The 16,982-nt window shown below is 41.7% G+C and overlaps 2 protein-coding genes across 4 annotated transcripts; both read left to right on the top strand.

The window, feature by feature from the left end:
* Positions 1–3,656: 3,656 nt before the first annotated feature.
* rcbtb1 (regulator of chromosome condensation (RCC1) and BTB (POZ) domain containing protein 1) lies at positions 3,657–11,024 on the top strand. Its single transcript, XM_061032858.1, has 13 exons — positions 3,657–3,700; positions 4,347–4,635; positions 5,128–5,278; positions 5,543–5,709; positions 6,270–6,428; positions 6,527–6,634; positions 7,228–7,370; positions 7,619–7,682; positions 8,272–8,398; positions 8,488–8,614; positions 8,752–8,903; positions 9,012–9,142; positions 9,272–11,024. Exons 1-13 carry the CDS (start codon positions 3,684–3,686, stop codon positions 9,410–9,412), a joined length of 1,776 nt encoding a protein of 591 aa, XP_060888841.1. The 5' UTR covers positions 3,657–3,683; the 3' UTR covers positions 9,413–11,024.
* Positions 11,025–11,543: 519 nt separating this feature from the next.
* Positions 11,544–16,891, top strand: cdadc1 (cytidine and dCMP deaminase domain containing 1). Of its 3 annotated transcripts, none has more exons than XM_061032860.1 (11): positions 11,544–11,739; positions 12,724–12,827; positions 12,913–13,111; positions 13,222–13,501; positions 13,573–13,779; positions 13,858–13,976; positions 14,062–14,111; positions 14,647–14,816; positions 14,928–15,117; positions 15,288–15,336; positions 15,678–16,885. In XM_061032860.1, exons 1-11 carry the CDS (start codon positions 11,640–11,642, stop codon positions 15,773–15,775), a joined length of 1,566 nt encoding a protein of 521 aa, XP_060888843.1. In that variant the 5' UTR covers positions 11,544–11,639; the 3' UTR covers positions 15,776–16,885. The 3 variants fall into 3 exon arrangements, with proteins under 3 accessions (XP_060888843.1, XP_060888846.1, XP_060888844.1); XM_061032863.1 differs by having other exon boundaries at positions 12,934–13,111; positions 15,678–16,881; XM_061032861.1 differs by lacking the exon at positions 15,288–15,336 and having other exon boundaries at positions 15,678–16,891.
* The last annotated feature ends 91 nt before the right edge of the window (positions 16,892–16,982 follow it).

Here is a 16,982-nt window from a genome sequence, read left to right as displayed (position 1 = left end):
GTTCAGCGCTGAAGATAAAGAAACAAAGAGACACTGTTAGTTTTATCTAATTATTAGGGAACATTTTCTACATCAGTGTAACTTATTGTTCAGGATGCTTTAAGCTTTACCTGCGAGGCCAAATTCAGGGCAAGAAATATGAAAATATCTGCCCTTGGTGTCCACTTGTGTTTAAACAAGATATACAAAGATATTACAAAATACCTTTATTACTCTGGCAGCTCTGCAGACTGAACGCCTGAAGAGTGGGTTAGCACTGAGCCTGCTGGTGTATTGATCTGTTAGCTGCAGCTCTGACAGAGAAGCTCAACATGGCCTGCATCCAGGAAATATCCTATGACCACCCTTTAAACCACAGAGTAGATTGAACCTGGATAATCCTGATTAGCCGGGCTTTTAATTTAATCTGATCCTCTGCGGTATAAAACCTGGTTTCCAGCAGACAGACAGGATCATTTTGGTTAAGAATCATTCAAATCCTTCCACTCATGCCATTAAAATCAGCTTGTTTACAACATAATCTGAACTAAAAATCAGATACTGATGCTCACAAAAAGTTGATTAGATTGAGAAATTAATAATTTTTGCTGAAGATGAATATTTGCAAACATTCCTTACATGCTTATGTTAAATCAAAACACTGAACTGACCCCATGTGAAACTCTAACGCTTGTTTTTCTGGCACTGTCTTTGAAAAGCTTCCCAAAAAGATGCAGCAAATGCAAGCTCATAAAGTCAGTTATATGGGGCAGTACTCCACCTGCTGGCTGTCAGGGGAAACTGCGGGTGGATGCATCAGAGGAGTTTTCATAATTATTTTGTCTTTGTCTTTAATGTTTTGCTTTTGTTCTTCTGCTACAATTTTTTCCTCACTTTAAGATAAAAGAAGGAGCAAAAACCAAAACTCACAAAGTCATTTTTCCTCCTTACAGCCCGACATATACTCAAAATCTTTCATAAGAAAAAGAAATAGAAAGGAGACAGACAGGAGATTTCAGTCAATTTATGAATAAATATTATTCATAAATTGAATTATGAGGTAGTAAAGTTACTAAAACATTTTTTTTCTTAACACATTTTACATTAAATTAATGCATGTGCTGGTTAAGCGTTGGAGAAAACTCGCGTGCACGCCTTCAGGGAGAGCGCATTCAGGTGCAGGTGTATGGCTCCATCTTGTGGTGGTTTTGTGAATTGTCCCTGTTTTAGGTTGTTCAACAGGTGATTAGGATTTTCACTGATTGCCACACACTAGAAAAGTTTCTCTCCTGCTACATTTGTCTGAGGGAGATCTTGTAGATGTAAGTGTGACCTATTTATTTCCCTTTTTCTTTTCAGATATAGAACATTTAAAATACATTTTTTAACCGTTTTTGACAATGAAAAAGAGAATAATCTTGTATTTCTTAATTTTTTTTAAAAACAGAAATCAAATCTTTACTTTTTTTCCATGTTCAAATCCGTTTCAGAATCATTTACCAAAAGATACACGGACCACACAGGTGCAAGCAGGACAATTAAGGTAGCCTAATAAATGCAGAAATTAAAGAAAAGGGTCCGCACACTGTTCAGCTCCTAGTGGACAGTTTAATTTAAACACGGCAACATTTCCATCTACAAGATCCAATTAGTGTGTGGCAATCAGTGAAAATTGTTAACACCTGTTGAACAACCCAGAACAGGGACAATTCACAAAATCACCACAAGAGGGAGACATATAACCCAGGTACCATAAAGACAACCACCTGGCTCCCTCTTGTGGTGGTTTTAAGTATTGTCTCTGCACCTGTATGTATTTGACGTGCTCACACTACTTTTCTCTGACTAATTATATGTCATAGTCCTTTAAGCTTCCTGTCATTACATTAAACATATTTAACATGGTTGTACATATTACTGCTACCCTCGCACTGTGTAAAAGTAAAAAACGAAGACACTAACAACACTCACCGCTCCGTTAATTGTGCTAAACGTCGACTTTTGGCTCAAAAAATAAAAAGACTTCTGCTAAACTAACGTAAAACGTAAAAGTATCTTCTAAAACAATCTTACTGCTAGTGTTATAGTTGTTATGGTAACAACGCTCGTAACAAAACGGGAAAGTGCGTTGAAGCTGCATTCTCTTCGACGACCAGCAGAGGGCGACTCTTCGTTCTTCTTCTTCGTTTGAGTTTTATTGGTGCATTACCGCCACCTGCTGAACTGGAGTGTGGATCAGAATTCTGGCTTAGATAAACAATAATTATATAAACAAAGGATCATTTATAATAATAATAATAAATAAATAAAACACTTAATTCTGTCTATCAACCCTGTTCTTTTCAGGAACTTTATTAATTGTTTATATGTTAAAGCTGCATTCTCTGCGACAACCGGCAGGGGGCGACTCCTCCATTGCAAAGTGGGTTTTGTGTTCTTATAGGCTTTTTTTTTTTGGAACCCACTTTTTTTTTTTTGTTTTACAGTCCAAAATTACGAAATGAAACCTGAATTTACTGTTGAATTAAGCATTTTATTTATTTATTTGTTAGGGACAGTGCATATTAATGAACAGCTGTGACAATTACAGCTGTAAAAATGCCAGATTATAGCAGAAGTGGTTGTTTCCATCTGTTGTCCCTGTAGGCTAATTATGTTTGCAGTATTTATATATCAGCAATCTTAAAAACACGAGTGTAGGCCTATTCTGCATCAGACGAAACCAGCTCTTAACAACAGATAAAGTCTAAAGTCTTCACACACCTATAATTGAAAAACGGTGTGGCTTCCACTAATTCCCTCTCCACATTCACCTGTGTCTCCACTTTCTACCTACCTGTAATTACCAACTATCCCCATGTGCGCAGGTGACGTTTGCAGCAGAAAACGTCACAACACAACCAACCACACAAACCACAACACACATGAAATTGGCGACAATAATACAAATACAAAGGCACAAGTGACACAAGACAATAATAGAGGTTAGAATAGAATAGAATGACTTTATTGATCCCAAACTGGGAAATTGTGGCGTTACAGCAGGAGGTTATCCAACACACAATATGAGTAAAAAACACAATGTTAGCAAATCTAAACACCATATAATATTAACTACAAAGTAAATAAGAACTAAAAGATATCAAAAATAAGAATGTGAATATATACAACCAGGATTTAACTTAGCATTACTAGTCTTAAATATGAAGATTAAATATGAAAGCTTAAATGTAAATGTGCAAAAACAGAGTTGTAAATGGACAGTATTGACATAAGTTAAAGTGCATGAGTGTAGACATATTATAAGCAGAAACTATACAAGGTTAAAGGTTAAAGGTGGTCACAGACTTGGTTTTATTTTATCCACAGTTTAATTAACTAATAAAGGGACAGAATACTGGAAATAATCCCTGATAAATCTAAAGGTAAAGTCAAATTTTTCAAATGCTACAGCCTTTATACTGTATTTTAAACTGCTGTTGCACCTTTTGGCCGCAGGAGGGCAACAGAACCCACATTGCGTCTTCTACGATACTGTGAGGCGAAGAAGAAGAATTCGCTACACTTGACAACACCGGGCAGGCGATTCCACTCGGGTAACTTTGCACCTTTTTTTGTTTAAATACTGTAGAAATCGGTAACATAAGGTGATGTGTTAATATACTGTCACTGTTTGTTTGTCTTTTCTCAGTTGGCTTGTTGTCATGGAGCGATGCTTTAGGTATGAAGATTACAGGATCTTAACTAAGCTACTAGCTTCTCCATATTTATCCTTTGCTTTAGTTAGCTCACTGTTATTGCCTATTTAACCTTTCAAAATAAAATGACACAAGAAGCTTTTGAGTGAGATCACACAGTATTAGGTCGCTGACAGTTTTGTAATTGTAATTTCTTCCAGCTTTGACGGAGGAGACGCTACGCCGAACTCCACTCTAAAAACAGGCAATTTAAGAGCATCTCTTGCGTTACTTTGTAGCTGCAGTTGTGTCCAATACTTTAAAAATGTGCAGTCAAGAAGTGTAAACAGATGTTGGCACGTATGCCGAATTAAAGGGCGGATTTGATTAAGCAAAATAGAAAGTCACAGCTGTCAAAAAAGTCATGTTAAACGCGCCTATGAGCAAGAATACATTTAAGTGGAAAATCCTGTATTGGATTCGGCTTACCTGAGGGACAGCCAGAGACAACAAGCATAAAGCCTCGCTGTTAATAGATCACACATGCTTCTGCTTTGACAGCATGCCTCATTTAATTTAGAGCTTGAGGGAGGTTTTAAGATGTTGCAGGAACAATAAAGAACCACTAAGTTTTATTTTTGCATGTCCACCCTGTTCTTCAGTTCATCTATGTTTCTGTTCTTTCTGAAGTGTCAGCAGGGATGATTCAGCTCCTCGCTCCCCACCTCCTACAGCATCTCCTCCTCACGTCCTCCCATCTCCTCGTCACCCCCCTCCCGTTCCTCCCTCCTCGCCCCGGTCAGCTCTGACTCCTCCTTCTCCCAGACACAGACGGTCGAGTGTTGCGGGAGCCATGGTGGACGTCAGCAAGTGGCCCCTGTTTTCTCTGCTGAACCACGAGGAACTGTCCACAATTCGACAGGCGTGCGTGTTTGGAATCTATGCCAATGAAGCCATCTACATCACGCATGCAAATGAGGTGAGTCGTGTTGAAGAGACCCCCGTGAGTGTGTCCGACAACTTTGACTCATAAGATTGATTATCATTTCTTAGGTGATCATATTAGTTCACCAAATTGCAGTTGTTGCAAACTGTGTGCTGATCAGAGGTTGCTGTGTTTAATAAGGCGAATACAATATTTCTCTGAAGGCTTTATAGGTCAGGAGCTAAAAAATAATGAGTTATTTTGGTGTTTTAGGCCAAAGGTAAAGAACCAGCTGCAACATCTTCCACTGAAAGCTCTTGTTTTTGCCACTGGTGGACTGTGGAATCTAAAATAATCATTTAAAATGATAAAAGTCACACAATAACACACGCAGACTTCCAGGAAAACCCTTTACTTAGTTTGTATTTTATTGTATTTTCTTCTCAGATTTCTCTGAACCTGTTTTCTGTACTGTTCTGTTTCTTGTCCTGAGCCATCTCTGTGTTTGTCTTAATCATTGTCCCTGTGTGTGTTGTTGTTTCGTAGGTATTCGTGGTTGGCTTTAACAGCAGCAGCTGCCTCGGTACGGGAGACAGCCTGAGCACCGTTGTGCCGAAGAAACTGGACTTCCTGCGCGGGAAGAAGGTGGTCAGCCTGAGCTACGGCAGCGGCCCACACGTCCTGTTAGCTACAGATGGTAACATAAATACTGAATATACATCTGATAATCTGGGTGATTTACACACATATACACACACACACAAAGTGCTGCCAGCTCCATCATTACACCTCCACCCTCTTACATCTCTGATGGCAGATCAGGGGCAGGACGCCCTATTCCAAAACGAGGTGTAACTATCCTACAGCATCTCTCTCTCTGCTGGGTGAAAGTCTGGGTTCACAATCATCTGAGTCGTCTGACACTGACCCGTAGTCTCCTCTTTGTGCGGATGTGTTGCAGATGGACAGCTGTTCGTGTGGGGTCATAACGGCTACAGCCAACTGGGGAACGGCACCACCAACCAGGGACTCTCCCCGGTGCTCGTCACCTCCAACCTGCAGAACAAGAAAGTCAAAGAGGTGTCGTGTGGCTCCCATCACTCCATGGCCCTCACTCACGATGGAGAGGTAGGGGTTAACTGCTTCATCATCGTTACTCTGGGATTTTGTGTGCTGTCATGTGATTTTTGTGAGACTTGATTTAATGCACATTTAATTTAATTACATTTAAGTAGAACAGAATAACAAAAGCTTTTGAAGCAGGAGCGGCATGTTTGCACACACTTCATGATGAACGCCTCAGTGATGTCACCTCCCACTCCGTCACATTCAGGTTAAGCAGCTTAGTCTCAAACCATGTGCGTTAAAGCTAATTAGTGTGTGTTTTTTGTGTGTGCACAGCTGTGTGTGTATAGCAGGGAAGGTGGCTGCCATGTTCCCTAATAGCTTGGCTTTTTCCAGGCGGTCAGATCGTCCTCTCCACTTGATTTAATATAGAAGTCTTTCTAATTCAAATCTTAACGCTGGTCGCACCGTCTGGTCTAGTTTTTGTACACTTGAACAGATTGAAATGCAAAACAAACAAACTTGTAAAACATCAAGTAATAATTATAAAACTGAAGACTGTTGGCTTTAACTCGACTTGTGCTGCAACTCGGGTTCTGACCCGCCCCTCCCCGCCCCTCCAGGTCTTCGCGTGGGGTTATAATAACTGTGGCCAGGTGGGCTCAGGAAACACAGCCAACCAGCCGTACCCCCGCAGAGTGACCGGCTCGCTGCAGGGAAAGACCACAGTCAGCATCACGTGTGGACAGACGTCCTCCATGGCTCTAATCGATAACGGAGAGGTGACCACACATGAGGTCCAAACGTTGACAGTTATACTATCTTTACTTCCTGCACTGACCAGGAGGATTTACTGTTGTGGTTTTTTTTATCTGTGCAGGTGTACGGCTGGGGGTACAACGGTAACGGACAGCTGGGTATTGGTAACAATGGAAACCAGCTGCAGCCGTGTCGCCTCACTACACTCCAAGGGCTTTGTATTTCACAGGTGAGAAAATGACCTGATGAGGCTGAATCATAAAGAAAACATCTGAATGTCAGAGCTAAGGAGTTGCCGGCTGAATCATTCAGTTTATTTGTGTTATTGTGTGACTGTACTCTGTGTTTGTTCTCCACATAAATGCATGTAATAACTAGTCGGTGTAGTCCGCTGTAGAGCAGCCACTCCCGTGGTTTGGAAGGTAAAATATAAGCTGTTAATATAAAGGCTGTTTCTGTTCTTCAAACGGCCTCTTCATCCTTCACAGCACGATCTAGTTCAGTAAGATATTTTCTGTAATGTTGCCGAAACCTTAGAACAACAATCTGAGCCTGTCGGCGGCAAAAAAAAGATTATTTAGCTGAGTCATCAGATGCCTACTTTTTCCTCCAAAAAAATTAGGTCGCGGTCGAAGCAATCTACTGCAGAAATTTCTAAACTTTTAGTTCCTGTTGATCATTCAGAACCCAACATGTGCAAAAATAAGACTCAAGATTAAAAAGCCAGACACTGATGATATAGTTTGAGCTCAATGTGATTGCGTCCATTTAAAGGTCCCAATGTGGGATTCACTCGTGACTCAAGTCTTTCCTGTCTTCCAGATCGTATGCGGTTACGGTCACTGCCTGGCTCAAACAGACGAGGGTCTGCTGTACGCCTGGGGAGCAAACACCTACGGTCAACTGGGAACCGGCAACAAGAGCAACCAGCTCAGCCCCGTGCAAATCATGGCCGACAAAGAGAGGTAGGAGAGCGTGCTCGGACATGGCTTTCAGATCAGTATTGTGTTCTAGTGTCAGAGCAGATGTAAACATCCTTTTTCCTGTCCTCATTTCCTCCTCCTGTACCTCAACATCTGTGTGCAAGACACCAAATCCTGCAACAGCAAAACACTCAACGTACAGGCTTATGATTGATGTGATTATTTCCATACTTCACAAAATCTGAAAACTGAAAACACGCCCATTCCTTAATTCATCTCTCCTCTAACAGGATTGTAGAGGTCGCAGCATGCCACTCGACTCACACCTCAGCAGCCAAGACCCAAAGTGGGCAGGTATTTATGTCATTCATTTACAATAACTCTGTGTGCTTCTTCAGAGTTTTAATGGATTTTAATTAAACGATCAGTTTGCTGTGTTTCACAAGTCAACCAGTGTAAATAATTCTCAGAGCTCCTCAAAACATGTGTGTGAAGTTTCTTGTTCTAAATCCACTCTGATCCTGTATTTGATCATGTCTATAAACCCCTCTATTTCAGCCCTGCTCAGAACAGGCAGTTTCTGTGTCTGTACCTTTAAATATGTTAATGAGCTGTGTCTGACCACGCCCCCTCTCTGGAAGGGCTTGGGTGTACTCGGTGCTTTCTCTCTCCATGTCCTATTGTTTACGGTGAGAAGGCAGACTCAGAGGGCAGAACAAACACCTAGTTGTGGGAGTGTCACCCACCTGGGGGAGGGGCTACTGCCCTTTGTGATGTCATGAAGGGAAAATCTCCAAACGGCCTGTTTGAGAACACATTTTCTGAAAAGTGGAGCAGGCAGAAGACGGAGAGGATGGACTTTTCTCATCATTGGGGGGTTTGTAGACAGACCTGTTATGAACATGTCTGAGTTTGGATTGTAGTAACATTAATCGTCCTCTAGGTGTACATGTGGGGTCAGTGTCGGGGTCAATCCATCGTCGCGCCACACCTCACTCACTTCACCAGCACGGACGACGTCTTCGCCTGCTTTGCCACGCCCTCCGTCATGTGGAGGCTCACGTCGATGGGTCTGTGCGCACCCATGAAATGTATTTTGATTTTAAAATCAAACATGAAGAATCTAAAGTAACGAGTTTGTGTTGCGTTTTGTTTTCAGAGCACGACGACTTCCTGACTGTCACCGAGGCGCTGAGGAAAGAGTTCGACAGTCCGGAAACAGCGGACCTTAAATTCAGCATCGACGGCAAATGCATTCACGTTCATAAGGCCGTGCTGAAGATCAGGTACATGTCATCACGTGCACAGGAGACACTGGTGTATATCAAAAGTTATCATGCTAAGTGATTGATAGATTTGAGTTTTTCTTACCCAGACACCACACGATATTTACGATCTTTATTCTTTTCTTGATTTGAAATAGGTGTGAGCACTTCCGCTCCATGTTTCGCTCTCAGTGGACGGAGGATCAGCAGGACGTGATCGAGATCGGACAGTTCTCGTACCCCGTCTACAGATCCTTCCTGCAGTTTCTCTACACGGACACAGTCGACCTTCCGCCCGAGGACGCCATCGGTTAGCGCGCACACACACACAGTGTCGGATCGTGTTCCCTCGTTAGTTTAATGAGTTAAGACCTTTATGGAGATGTGCTTATGCTAAATGGCTTTGTTTTGGCTGCAGGCCTGTTGGACTTGGCCACCTCGTACTGTGAAAACCGACTGAAACGTCTGTGTCAGCAGATCATCAAGAGAGGCATCACTGTGGAGAACGCCTTCACGCTGCTGTCTGCTGCCATACGATACGACGCAGAGGTACAATAACACACACTACATCTCTTTGTTCCTGCGGGATCTTGGCAGCACCATGGGGCTGACAGAACGTATTTGTATTATTATTATTATTCTTACTGCCTCTTATTGTTTTTTGTTTGATTTCTCTAGGACCTGGAAGTGTTCTGTTTCAGGTTCTGTGTGAACCACCTGACTCAGGTGACTCAGACCGGAGCCTTCTGGCAGGTGGACGGAGGGATGCTGAAGGAGTTCATCAGCCGAGCGAGCCGCTGCGGGGCCTTTAAGAACTGAGCGGTACACGCACATTTTTATGATTTTTATAAACTGCACTGAAGTGGACGTGTTTGCACTCCTCCACACGTAGCCGTTCTCATCACATTCCTCAGAGAGCATCCCCCCTTTTATTAAAAAAAATAAATTATTTACACATTTCCTGAGGCACATGTCAGAAAATCTGCAGCATCACTCACAAGATGCTGCAGGATGTGAAGCTCTGTTATCTGCAGAACAAAAGCACTTTGGTGAATTCCTGTGGAGTCACTGGACAGATCCCTGACGCCTCTCCAGACGTCCTTTACATGCTGTCTGCATACTTGAATTTTATGTTTTCCCGGCCAGCAGTTACATGTTCCAGCAGGTCTTAACGTCTGGGGAAAGTAAACACAGGAGGAGAAATACAGCAAAGTGTTTTAATGAACTATCCGTGTCTTAGTTATACAAATGAAAGACATAAGCTTAAGTAGTCACTTACAATGCTCAGACTTATACTACCACTTTATGCTTCCTGTCATTCTTAGTGTGTGATCTTTGTTTTCAGGCAAAAGTAGCTCTTACATGTTGTGAGCTGCACATTTCTACAGTCAAAGAAACATTGTGGGATGTATTTAGTGTTTTTATACTCTGCTCTGGGAATATTCATTCTGCCTGATTTAAATCTTGTGTTCTATGGCACTTTAAGAAACTAAGTCTTCTCTCTGCTCAGTGAAACAACAATATGTCAGAATATTTTCAATGCTGTGGGAGAAAACTGATGTGTTAAGTTAAGAGTAAACATTTGATACCGCTGCTTTCTCTTCTTCCATGCAGGTGTAAACATTATGATATATATCTAAGGTGGGCGATGTAGCGATATATTACAGACTCTTTATAATCCAGGAATGACCTAATATCCCTGATAACATGGGGAGCTCTAACAAACTCATTTAAGATTTCTGGTTTAGCCTGTTTTTCATTGTAAACGCTAAAAAAAACTGCAGCTTCATCCAGTTCTTACATCAGAAATGAGCTTAAGCAATATAATAACTTCAACAGATAAGTGTGATGTTTTGTTTTCGGTTTGACTGCTGAGGTTCATGATGACCAAAAGCTGCCTGGAAGTTTCAGTTCCACTTCTTAAAGAGAGAGAAAGAGATTATTTACCAGCTCCACTGGCAGCACTGAGATCAGTTTCTGTTTCTAATGTTAGGTTTCGTTTTCCTTCGTGTTGCATTCGGATGCTTGAAATAACCAGTTTCATTTAGGTCAGAAAACAAACTGTTAATTCAATTATTTTGGGGTTCTGTGGCAGAATAAGGAGCAGGTTTACTGTTTGTCTTTATGTTTCATGTGCAATGCAAACTGGGGAAAACAATGTTGTTTTGCTTCCTGTATGAGGATGAAAATATATATTTCTATTGTGCTTTGTTAGCCCTTTTATTATAAAGGAAACTTATTTAACTGCAGGTAATTTGTTATAAACTCAGCTTATAGCCTAAAAGTTAACTATGAGGTAAACAGCACTACAATTACAATTTTTTTTGCTGTTAAACAAACTGTTAAATATTATTTCAAATTTGTTTTTGTACTAGTTATGGGCTGACATTTTTTTTTTCTGTGAATAAATAAAAAAACTTTTTAAAAATTATTCTTTTTTCTTAATTTAATTTTGTGTTTTTATTTAATGAATACTTTTAATTAAACTATAAATACGGCAGCTGTAGTTTCCTGCCATCCACCGTTGCTCCGCCTTATTCTGTGACGTCACGTTATTACGGAAGTAATCCGGAAATTCGTTAAGTTTCCGACCGTCAGCCGTGTTAGTCACAAAAGTAAGTACTTTTCACCTATGCTGATGAAGTTTAAACAGTGAATGTAGAGCATAAAGACTATTTGTGGTAAAATGGAGTACCCTTAACGCTTTAATTTAAAAATTATTTAAGTGTAGTTGTAACTGTTTTATTAGTTTTATATTTGTTTTGACGACTGCTAATCGCTAAAAATTCCGCAACTATGTAAAAACAATTTTTCAGGATGTACTTTTAGAGCATTATCCAATATATATTGTTTTTATTTATTAAAGTGTTTTGAGTAAAAAAAAAATGTTGTCAGTTGTGCTTTTATTTCGAAAATCATAGACCGGATTAAGTATTTTAAACCGTCTCGCTCGTCTCTCACCGGGTTAATGTTAATTCTGGCTGAGCTCTTGTCCTCACAGTGTTGTTCCGGTCTTATTGGACCCTTGGAGGAGAAGGTGTCCTGAATGGAGGGAACCGAGGGACGATACCGAGCCGAACCGGGCCGAACAAGGCCAGGTCGGGATATGTGTGACAGCAGTACACAGACTGACAGCAGAGCACAAGGTGAGCCAGCTGGAGGAAGTGTTAACGTTGTTCTGGTGAAGCTGCGTAGGTTTCTGTTCTGTCAAAACCATAAAACAGCTGATTTATTAATATAACAGCTGATTTATAATTTATTAATAAAACAGCTGATTTATTAATATAACAGCTGCGTGTTTCTAATGTCTGCATCTATTATCATGATTACAGAGGGCAATGCACATTATCAAACATCCTGCAGGAAGTAACCCCCCTTTTTACAGTATATCAATACAAGCTGTATTCATTCAATAACAACCATCAAGGAAAAACTTTAATAATAATAATATATTGTTTTTTTATAGCGCTTTTCTAGGAATCCAAAGACGCTTTGACAAAATATAAAACCATAAAAACAAAACAAAAAACGATGAGGACAGTACAATGAAGAAGTAATGTAGTAATGAAAGCCCTGTCCCCCCAGGACCGAAGGTTTGTCTTACAGGGGGGGGGGCAGGAGGTTTGCATCTGCAGACCTGAGAGTGCGGGTGGGAGTGTGTCGGTGGAGGAGGTGAGACAGGTAGGGGGGGGAGCCAGGTTGTGAAGGGCTTTGAAGGTGATCATGAGGAGCTTGAAATAATTGAAGAACATGTAAGATTTAAAAAAACAAAACCTCCATGTCACTCACAAGCATCCCGCTCCCAGAGTTCCTTCAGTGGTGTTGACAGATTGCTTTATGTGTGAGTAACTCAATTTCAATCAATGTGATGATTCATGCACATAGACATAGTAATTATGACGTTTCTCGTTAGACTATCAAGTTTTACAAGAAAGGGAAAATGTTGCCACACAGGAAGATTTTCCACCTCAGCTAAACTTATTTCTGTGAAGCTGAAGAAGCTCTTCTGTGTCGTCGGCAAAGTCAAGTTTGATTTCTTTCCCCTGATTTGAACTGCTGCGTTTACGGCCCTCGTGTGTAAGAGTCAAGTAAAAGTATTTCTAAAAGAAGAAGTTTTGTCTCTATCACAGGTCATGGCCCGAGGCTATCAAAGGTAAACCTGTTCACCTTGTTGAGCTTGTGGATGGAGCTTTATCCACAGGAGGAAGCTGAAGAAGAAGAAGACCAGAGTCAGGTTGTTGTACAAACTCAGAGTGAAGTAGTTCATGTTTTAAACATTTCTACACATAAGACTTGAAGTGAAGCGTTTTCTCTTGTAGTTAGAATCTGGTGTGTGTCAGATCCGCAGGCTGGGTCTGGCGGTGGTGCGGGACGGTAAAGTTGTTGGACTCCATTGTTCAGGACCGGAGCTCCACGCGGGACAGTCTGCCATCATCCAACATGGCCCCCGCCTCGCTGACTGTCAGTTATACTTCTCCAGGAGACCCTGCGCTACCTGCCTAAAGATGATCGTCAACAGTGAGCTGACTTTAAACATCTGTAGTTTTTATCCGGATGAGGTTTATTGTCTCATCACAGAATAGAAAGAGGGACATGAAATAAAGGTTTTTGTGTTTGTGCGTCTGTAGCTGGAGTCAGTCAGATCTCCTTCTGGCCAGGAGACCCTGAAATCAGCATGCTGAGGTCAAACTCCCACAATCCACCTGGCGGCATCTCAGAGGAGGCCGCGCTGGACGCCGTGGCGTCAGAGAAGCTGAAGTCTAACAGCCGTCCTCACGTCTGCGTGCTGCTGCAGCCGCTGGCTCCCGGCCTGGCTCAGTTCATCGACGAGACGTCCAGAGAGTGTGACTTCATGGAGAGAGTGAGGGACGATGAACCCGGGGAGGACACACACCAGCTCTACAACAGGTACTTTTAGACTCTTCAAAAGTACCAGAATCATTAAAAAGTAGTTTGATTTTTTTCTGTCTGTTTTCCAGAGAGCGGCTGAGACACCTGAAGGATTTCTCCCGTCTCTTCCTGGTGGAGACGTCTCAGCAGCACAGAGAGATCTTAACCCACATGGGCCTTGAAAACTTCTGCGTGGAGCCGTACTTCTCCAACCTGAGAAACAACATGAGGGAGCTGGTGGAGGTCCTGTCTGCGGTGGCTGCAGGGGTGCCAACGCAACACTACGGCTTCTACAGGTTACAATCACACACATCTCACTTCTTCTGAAGGGAATCTCCCTCTCCTTGAATGTGAATGTGTTTTCTGTGTGACAGGGAGCAGCATCCAACATCGGATCTGTCACAGTCTGCACCTCCTCTTCTCCAGGAGGGACTGTCCCAGGAAGAGGCCCGACACTGTGTCGTCCAAGCCAGACTTCTGTCTTACAGAACAGGTCGGACTTCTTCAACTGATTCATGTATTCATGAGACATTATTTTATGATTCATACAAGCAACATTGTGTTTGTTTTTATTCCAGAGGACCATAAAGTGGGAGTGGGCGCTGTCATCTGGGCCAAACGACAGACGGTGAGCTCATCTTTCTATCCCCTTCATTTGATAAAAGCTGTTTTTTCTAAGGTGCGACAGTCTACAGCAGGGGTGGGCAACTGGCCACATGCGGCCCCCATCAACCCTCAATGTGGCCCTCAGGTCAATTTTTACATATCAATGAATTGGAAACATGAAGAAAATGTGACAAAATCTGCCATGAAAACCAGAAATACATCCATAATAATATTTGATCACTGGCATATGTTGAGTTAAATTTGAGACATCATTTATTATTTTTTATAATTGATTCATAATTGATCGTTTTTGTAAACTACAATTTGGCCCTTTGGCAGGGAGAATTAATTGAATGTGGCCCTTGCTGCCCATCCCTGGTCTACAGGGTAATGGTAATATATAACTCTGACACCTAGTGGTTAAAAACGGGTACTGCAGTCTAAATTCAAAACATTAGAGAGAGCTGTCTCCCCCTGCTCCTCCCCCCTCTCTAGAGTCCATGTTATGGTTAAAGTGAGCTGATGATTTCATCGATCTGTCCTCTATTCTGTTTCAGGCCGGCAGTGATGGAACGGGACGACTCTACCTCGTTGGTTGCGGGTACAACGCGTACCCAGCAGGCTCTCAGTACGCCGAGTACCCGCAGATGGACAACAAGCAGGAGGACCGGCAGAGACGCAAATACAGATACATCATCCACGCCGAGCAGAACGCCCTCACATTCAGGTCAGCACATTCAGACGTGAAAAACACCGTCGCAAATTCACAACACACCCCCCCCCCCCCCCCCCCCCCCCCCCCCTTCCCACTTTTAAATGTTCCTCCGGACGCTTCCAGGACTCGAGAGATCAAAGCAGACGAGCACACCTTGCTGTTTGTGACTAAATGTCCGTGTGACGAGTGTGTCCCGCTGATCAGAGGAGCCGGCGTCACACACATCTACACCACCGACCAGGACAGAGACAAAGACAAGGGAGACATCTCCTACCTGAGGTTCAGCAGCCTGAAGGACGTCAGCAAGTTCATCGTGAGTCCAGTGAAGGAGCTGCATAAAGTTCTTTCTTTATAAGCACATTTAAAGCTCTTAAAATTAGAAGATTCTTTAACACTTTAATCATCTCATCAGTTTTCTTTATTTCGGTGCATTTAAGGAACGTGCACACAGTTTAAGAATCTGACATCTTTCTGTCTCCACAGTGGCAGAGGAGCCAGTCACTCTACTCCTCGTCTTCTGCTCGCCTCGTCAGTACGTTCCTTCTGATTTCACCTTTTGTCTTTTGTGATCTTTTATTCATTTCTTTTTTTCGCTGCTTTGAAATTGAGAAACCTTATTGAACTATCTGGTGCAGTAATGTAACCACACATCCTTTTTATAGAACGTTTGTATTCATTATTTTGCATATTGTTTAAAAGAACTGGATGTGATGGAGTCAGTAGAGTTAAAAGAAAAGCTTCTTTGTCTTCAGACATTTCTCACTGTAGACTAATTTTGTCTCTGGAACTGAACAGCTATGTCAACATCATCCCCTAAATAAATAATCAGGGGGAACAAATAAGTTAATGTCTTGTGTTTTCTTTTTGTTGCAGACGGTCACATCGGAAAGCACAGCAGAGAGGCCGAGCCGGAGAGCTGCAGCAGCAAGAAGCTTTGCACCAACAGACTCAAAGACTCGCAGACGAACTGAAAATCAGATACACCAAAAAAAAAAATCAAAATCACATTTTTAAATCCTGTTACAACCGATTCTAAAAGAATCAAAAGATTTCCTCCTTAAAGATCAAATCCATGCCGTTCCAAATCATGTCACTTATTTAATGTTTTGTGCAGAAGTGGGATTGTTTTTTTTTTTTTGGACAACTGACGCTCCTGCATCTCTAGGATTTATACCTCTGTGGGCGTCGACAGATCCACAGCAGGGATTCTGGAGTTTCTCTGTTGGAGATCAAAGAAGAGAGAATCCTGATTTAAACGCTTTTATCCCACGCTCTCTCTCTCTTTTAAAGTCCTGAAGAAGTTGTTGTCAGTGAGGTGGGAGGGAGGGAAACCCGCTGACCTCGAAGGAAAAACCAGATAACGGATGAATGAAGAGGTAATAAACTCATGTTGATTTTGCACAATCAGAAATGCAGGAAAAAAACTAATAGATTAAGATAGGAAGACCACGAGAGAAAAATATATTTAAGAGTAATATGAAGTGTGTGGTTTTTTTTTTTTAAATGTAAATATTGAATAGTTTAAGTTGTGTGAAGACGTTAATCTATACTTCATGTATGAACCGATCCCTGAGCTCCTCCATCGCTCCAATGTGTGTGATAAATCTGATAAGTCTGATTCTCTTTGCCACATTTCTGAGACATTATTCCCGTTGAAACTCTTTTTTTCTTTTATTCCGTCACCACGTGAACGCAGGGAGTTTGTCACCTTTTCTCTAAGTTTGTAACTCCAGGTTAAAAAAACGAGGTGCAGACGCTGAGCACACTGCAGCCTCTCTCTGCACTTCATGTGAGAATATCTTTCTTATTATTCAATTATATTTTAATGTTCTTTTAAATCTAGACGTGGACCATTAAAAAAAACAAACTCTTTTGCATCCCAGACTTCTGAAAAAGATGAAATCTCTTGAGTATAGATCATGTTTTAGCCCCCTCAGCATATTTGATGATTTGCACTGCAGCTAATTGATTCTCTTATTCACTTGAGTACACACAGCAGCTTAAAGAAAGCAGGAACTCGCGTCACATTTTTTATCCTCTGTGTTTAGGTTTAATGTTTGAAACCAGCTGTAACTTTCTGCACAATTTAAGGAGGTACGAATGTTTCTGTAACTGCATCAAACCTCTCAGAGACATCAGAAAACAGAATGTGCTGTAATGTTCATTTAAAGGCGGAGG

This window comes from Labrus mixtus, chromosome 24, assembly GCF_963584025.1.
Source record: "Labrus mixtus chromosome 24, fLabMix1.1, whole genome shotgun sequence".
In the NCBI taxonomy this organism is placed as follows: domain Eukaryota; kingdom Metazoa; phylum Chordata; class Actinopteri; order Labriformes; family Labridae; genus Labrus; species Labrus mixtus.
The sequence above is the reverse complement of the archived record's forward strand: the minus strand, read 5'-3'. Positions and strand labels throughout refer to the sequence as shown.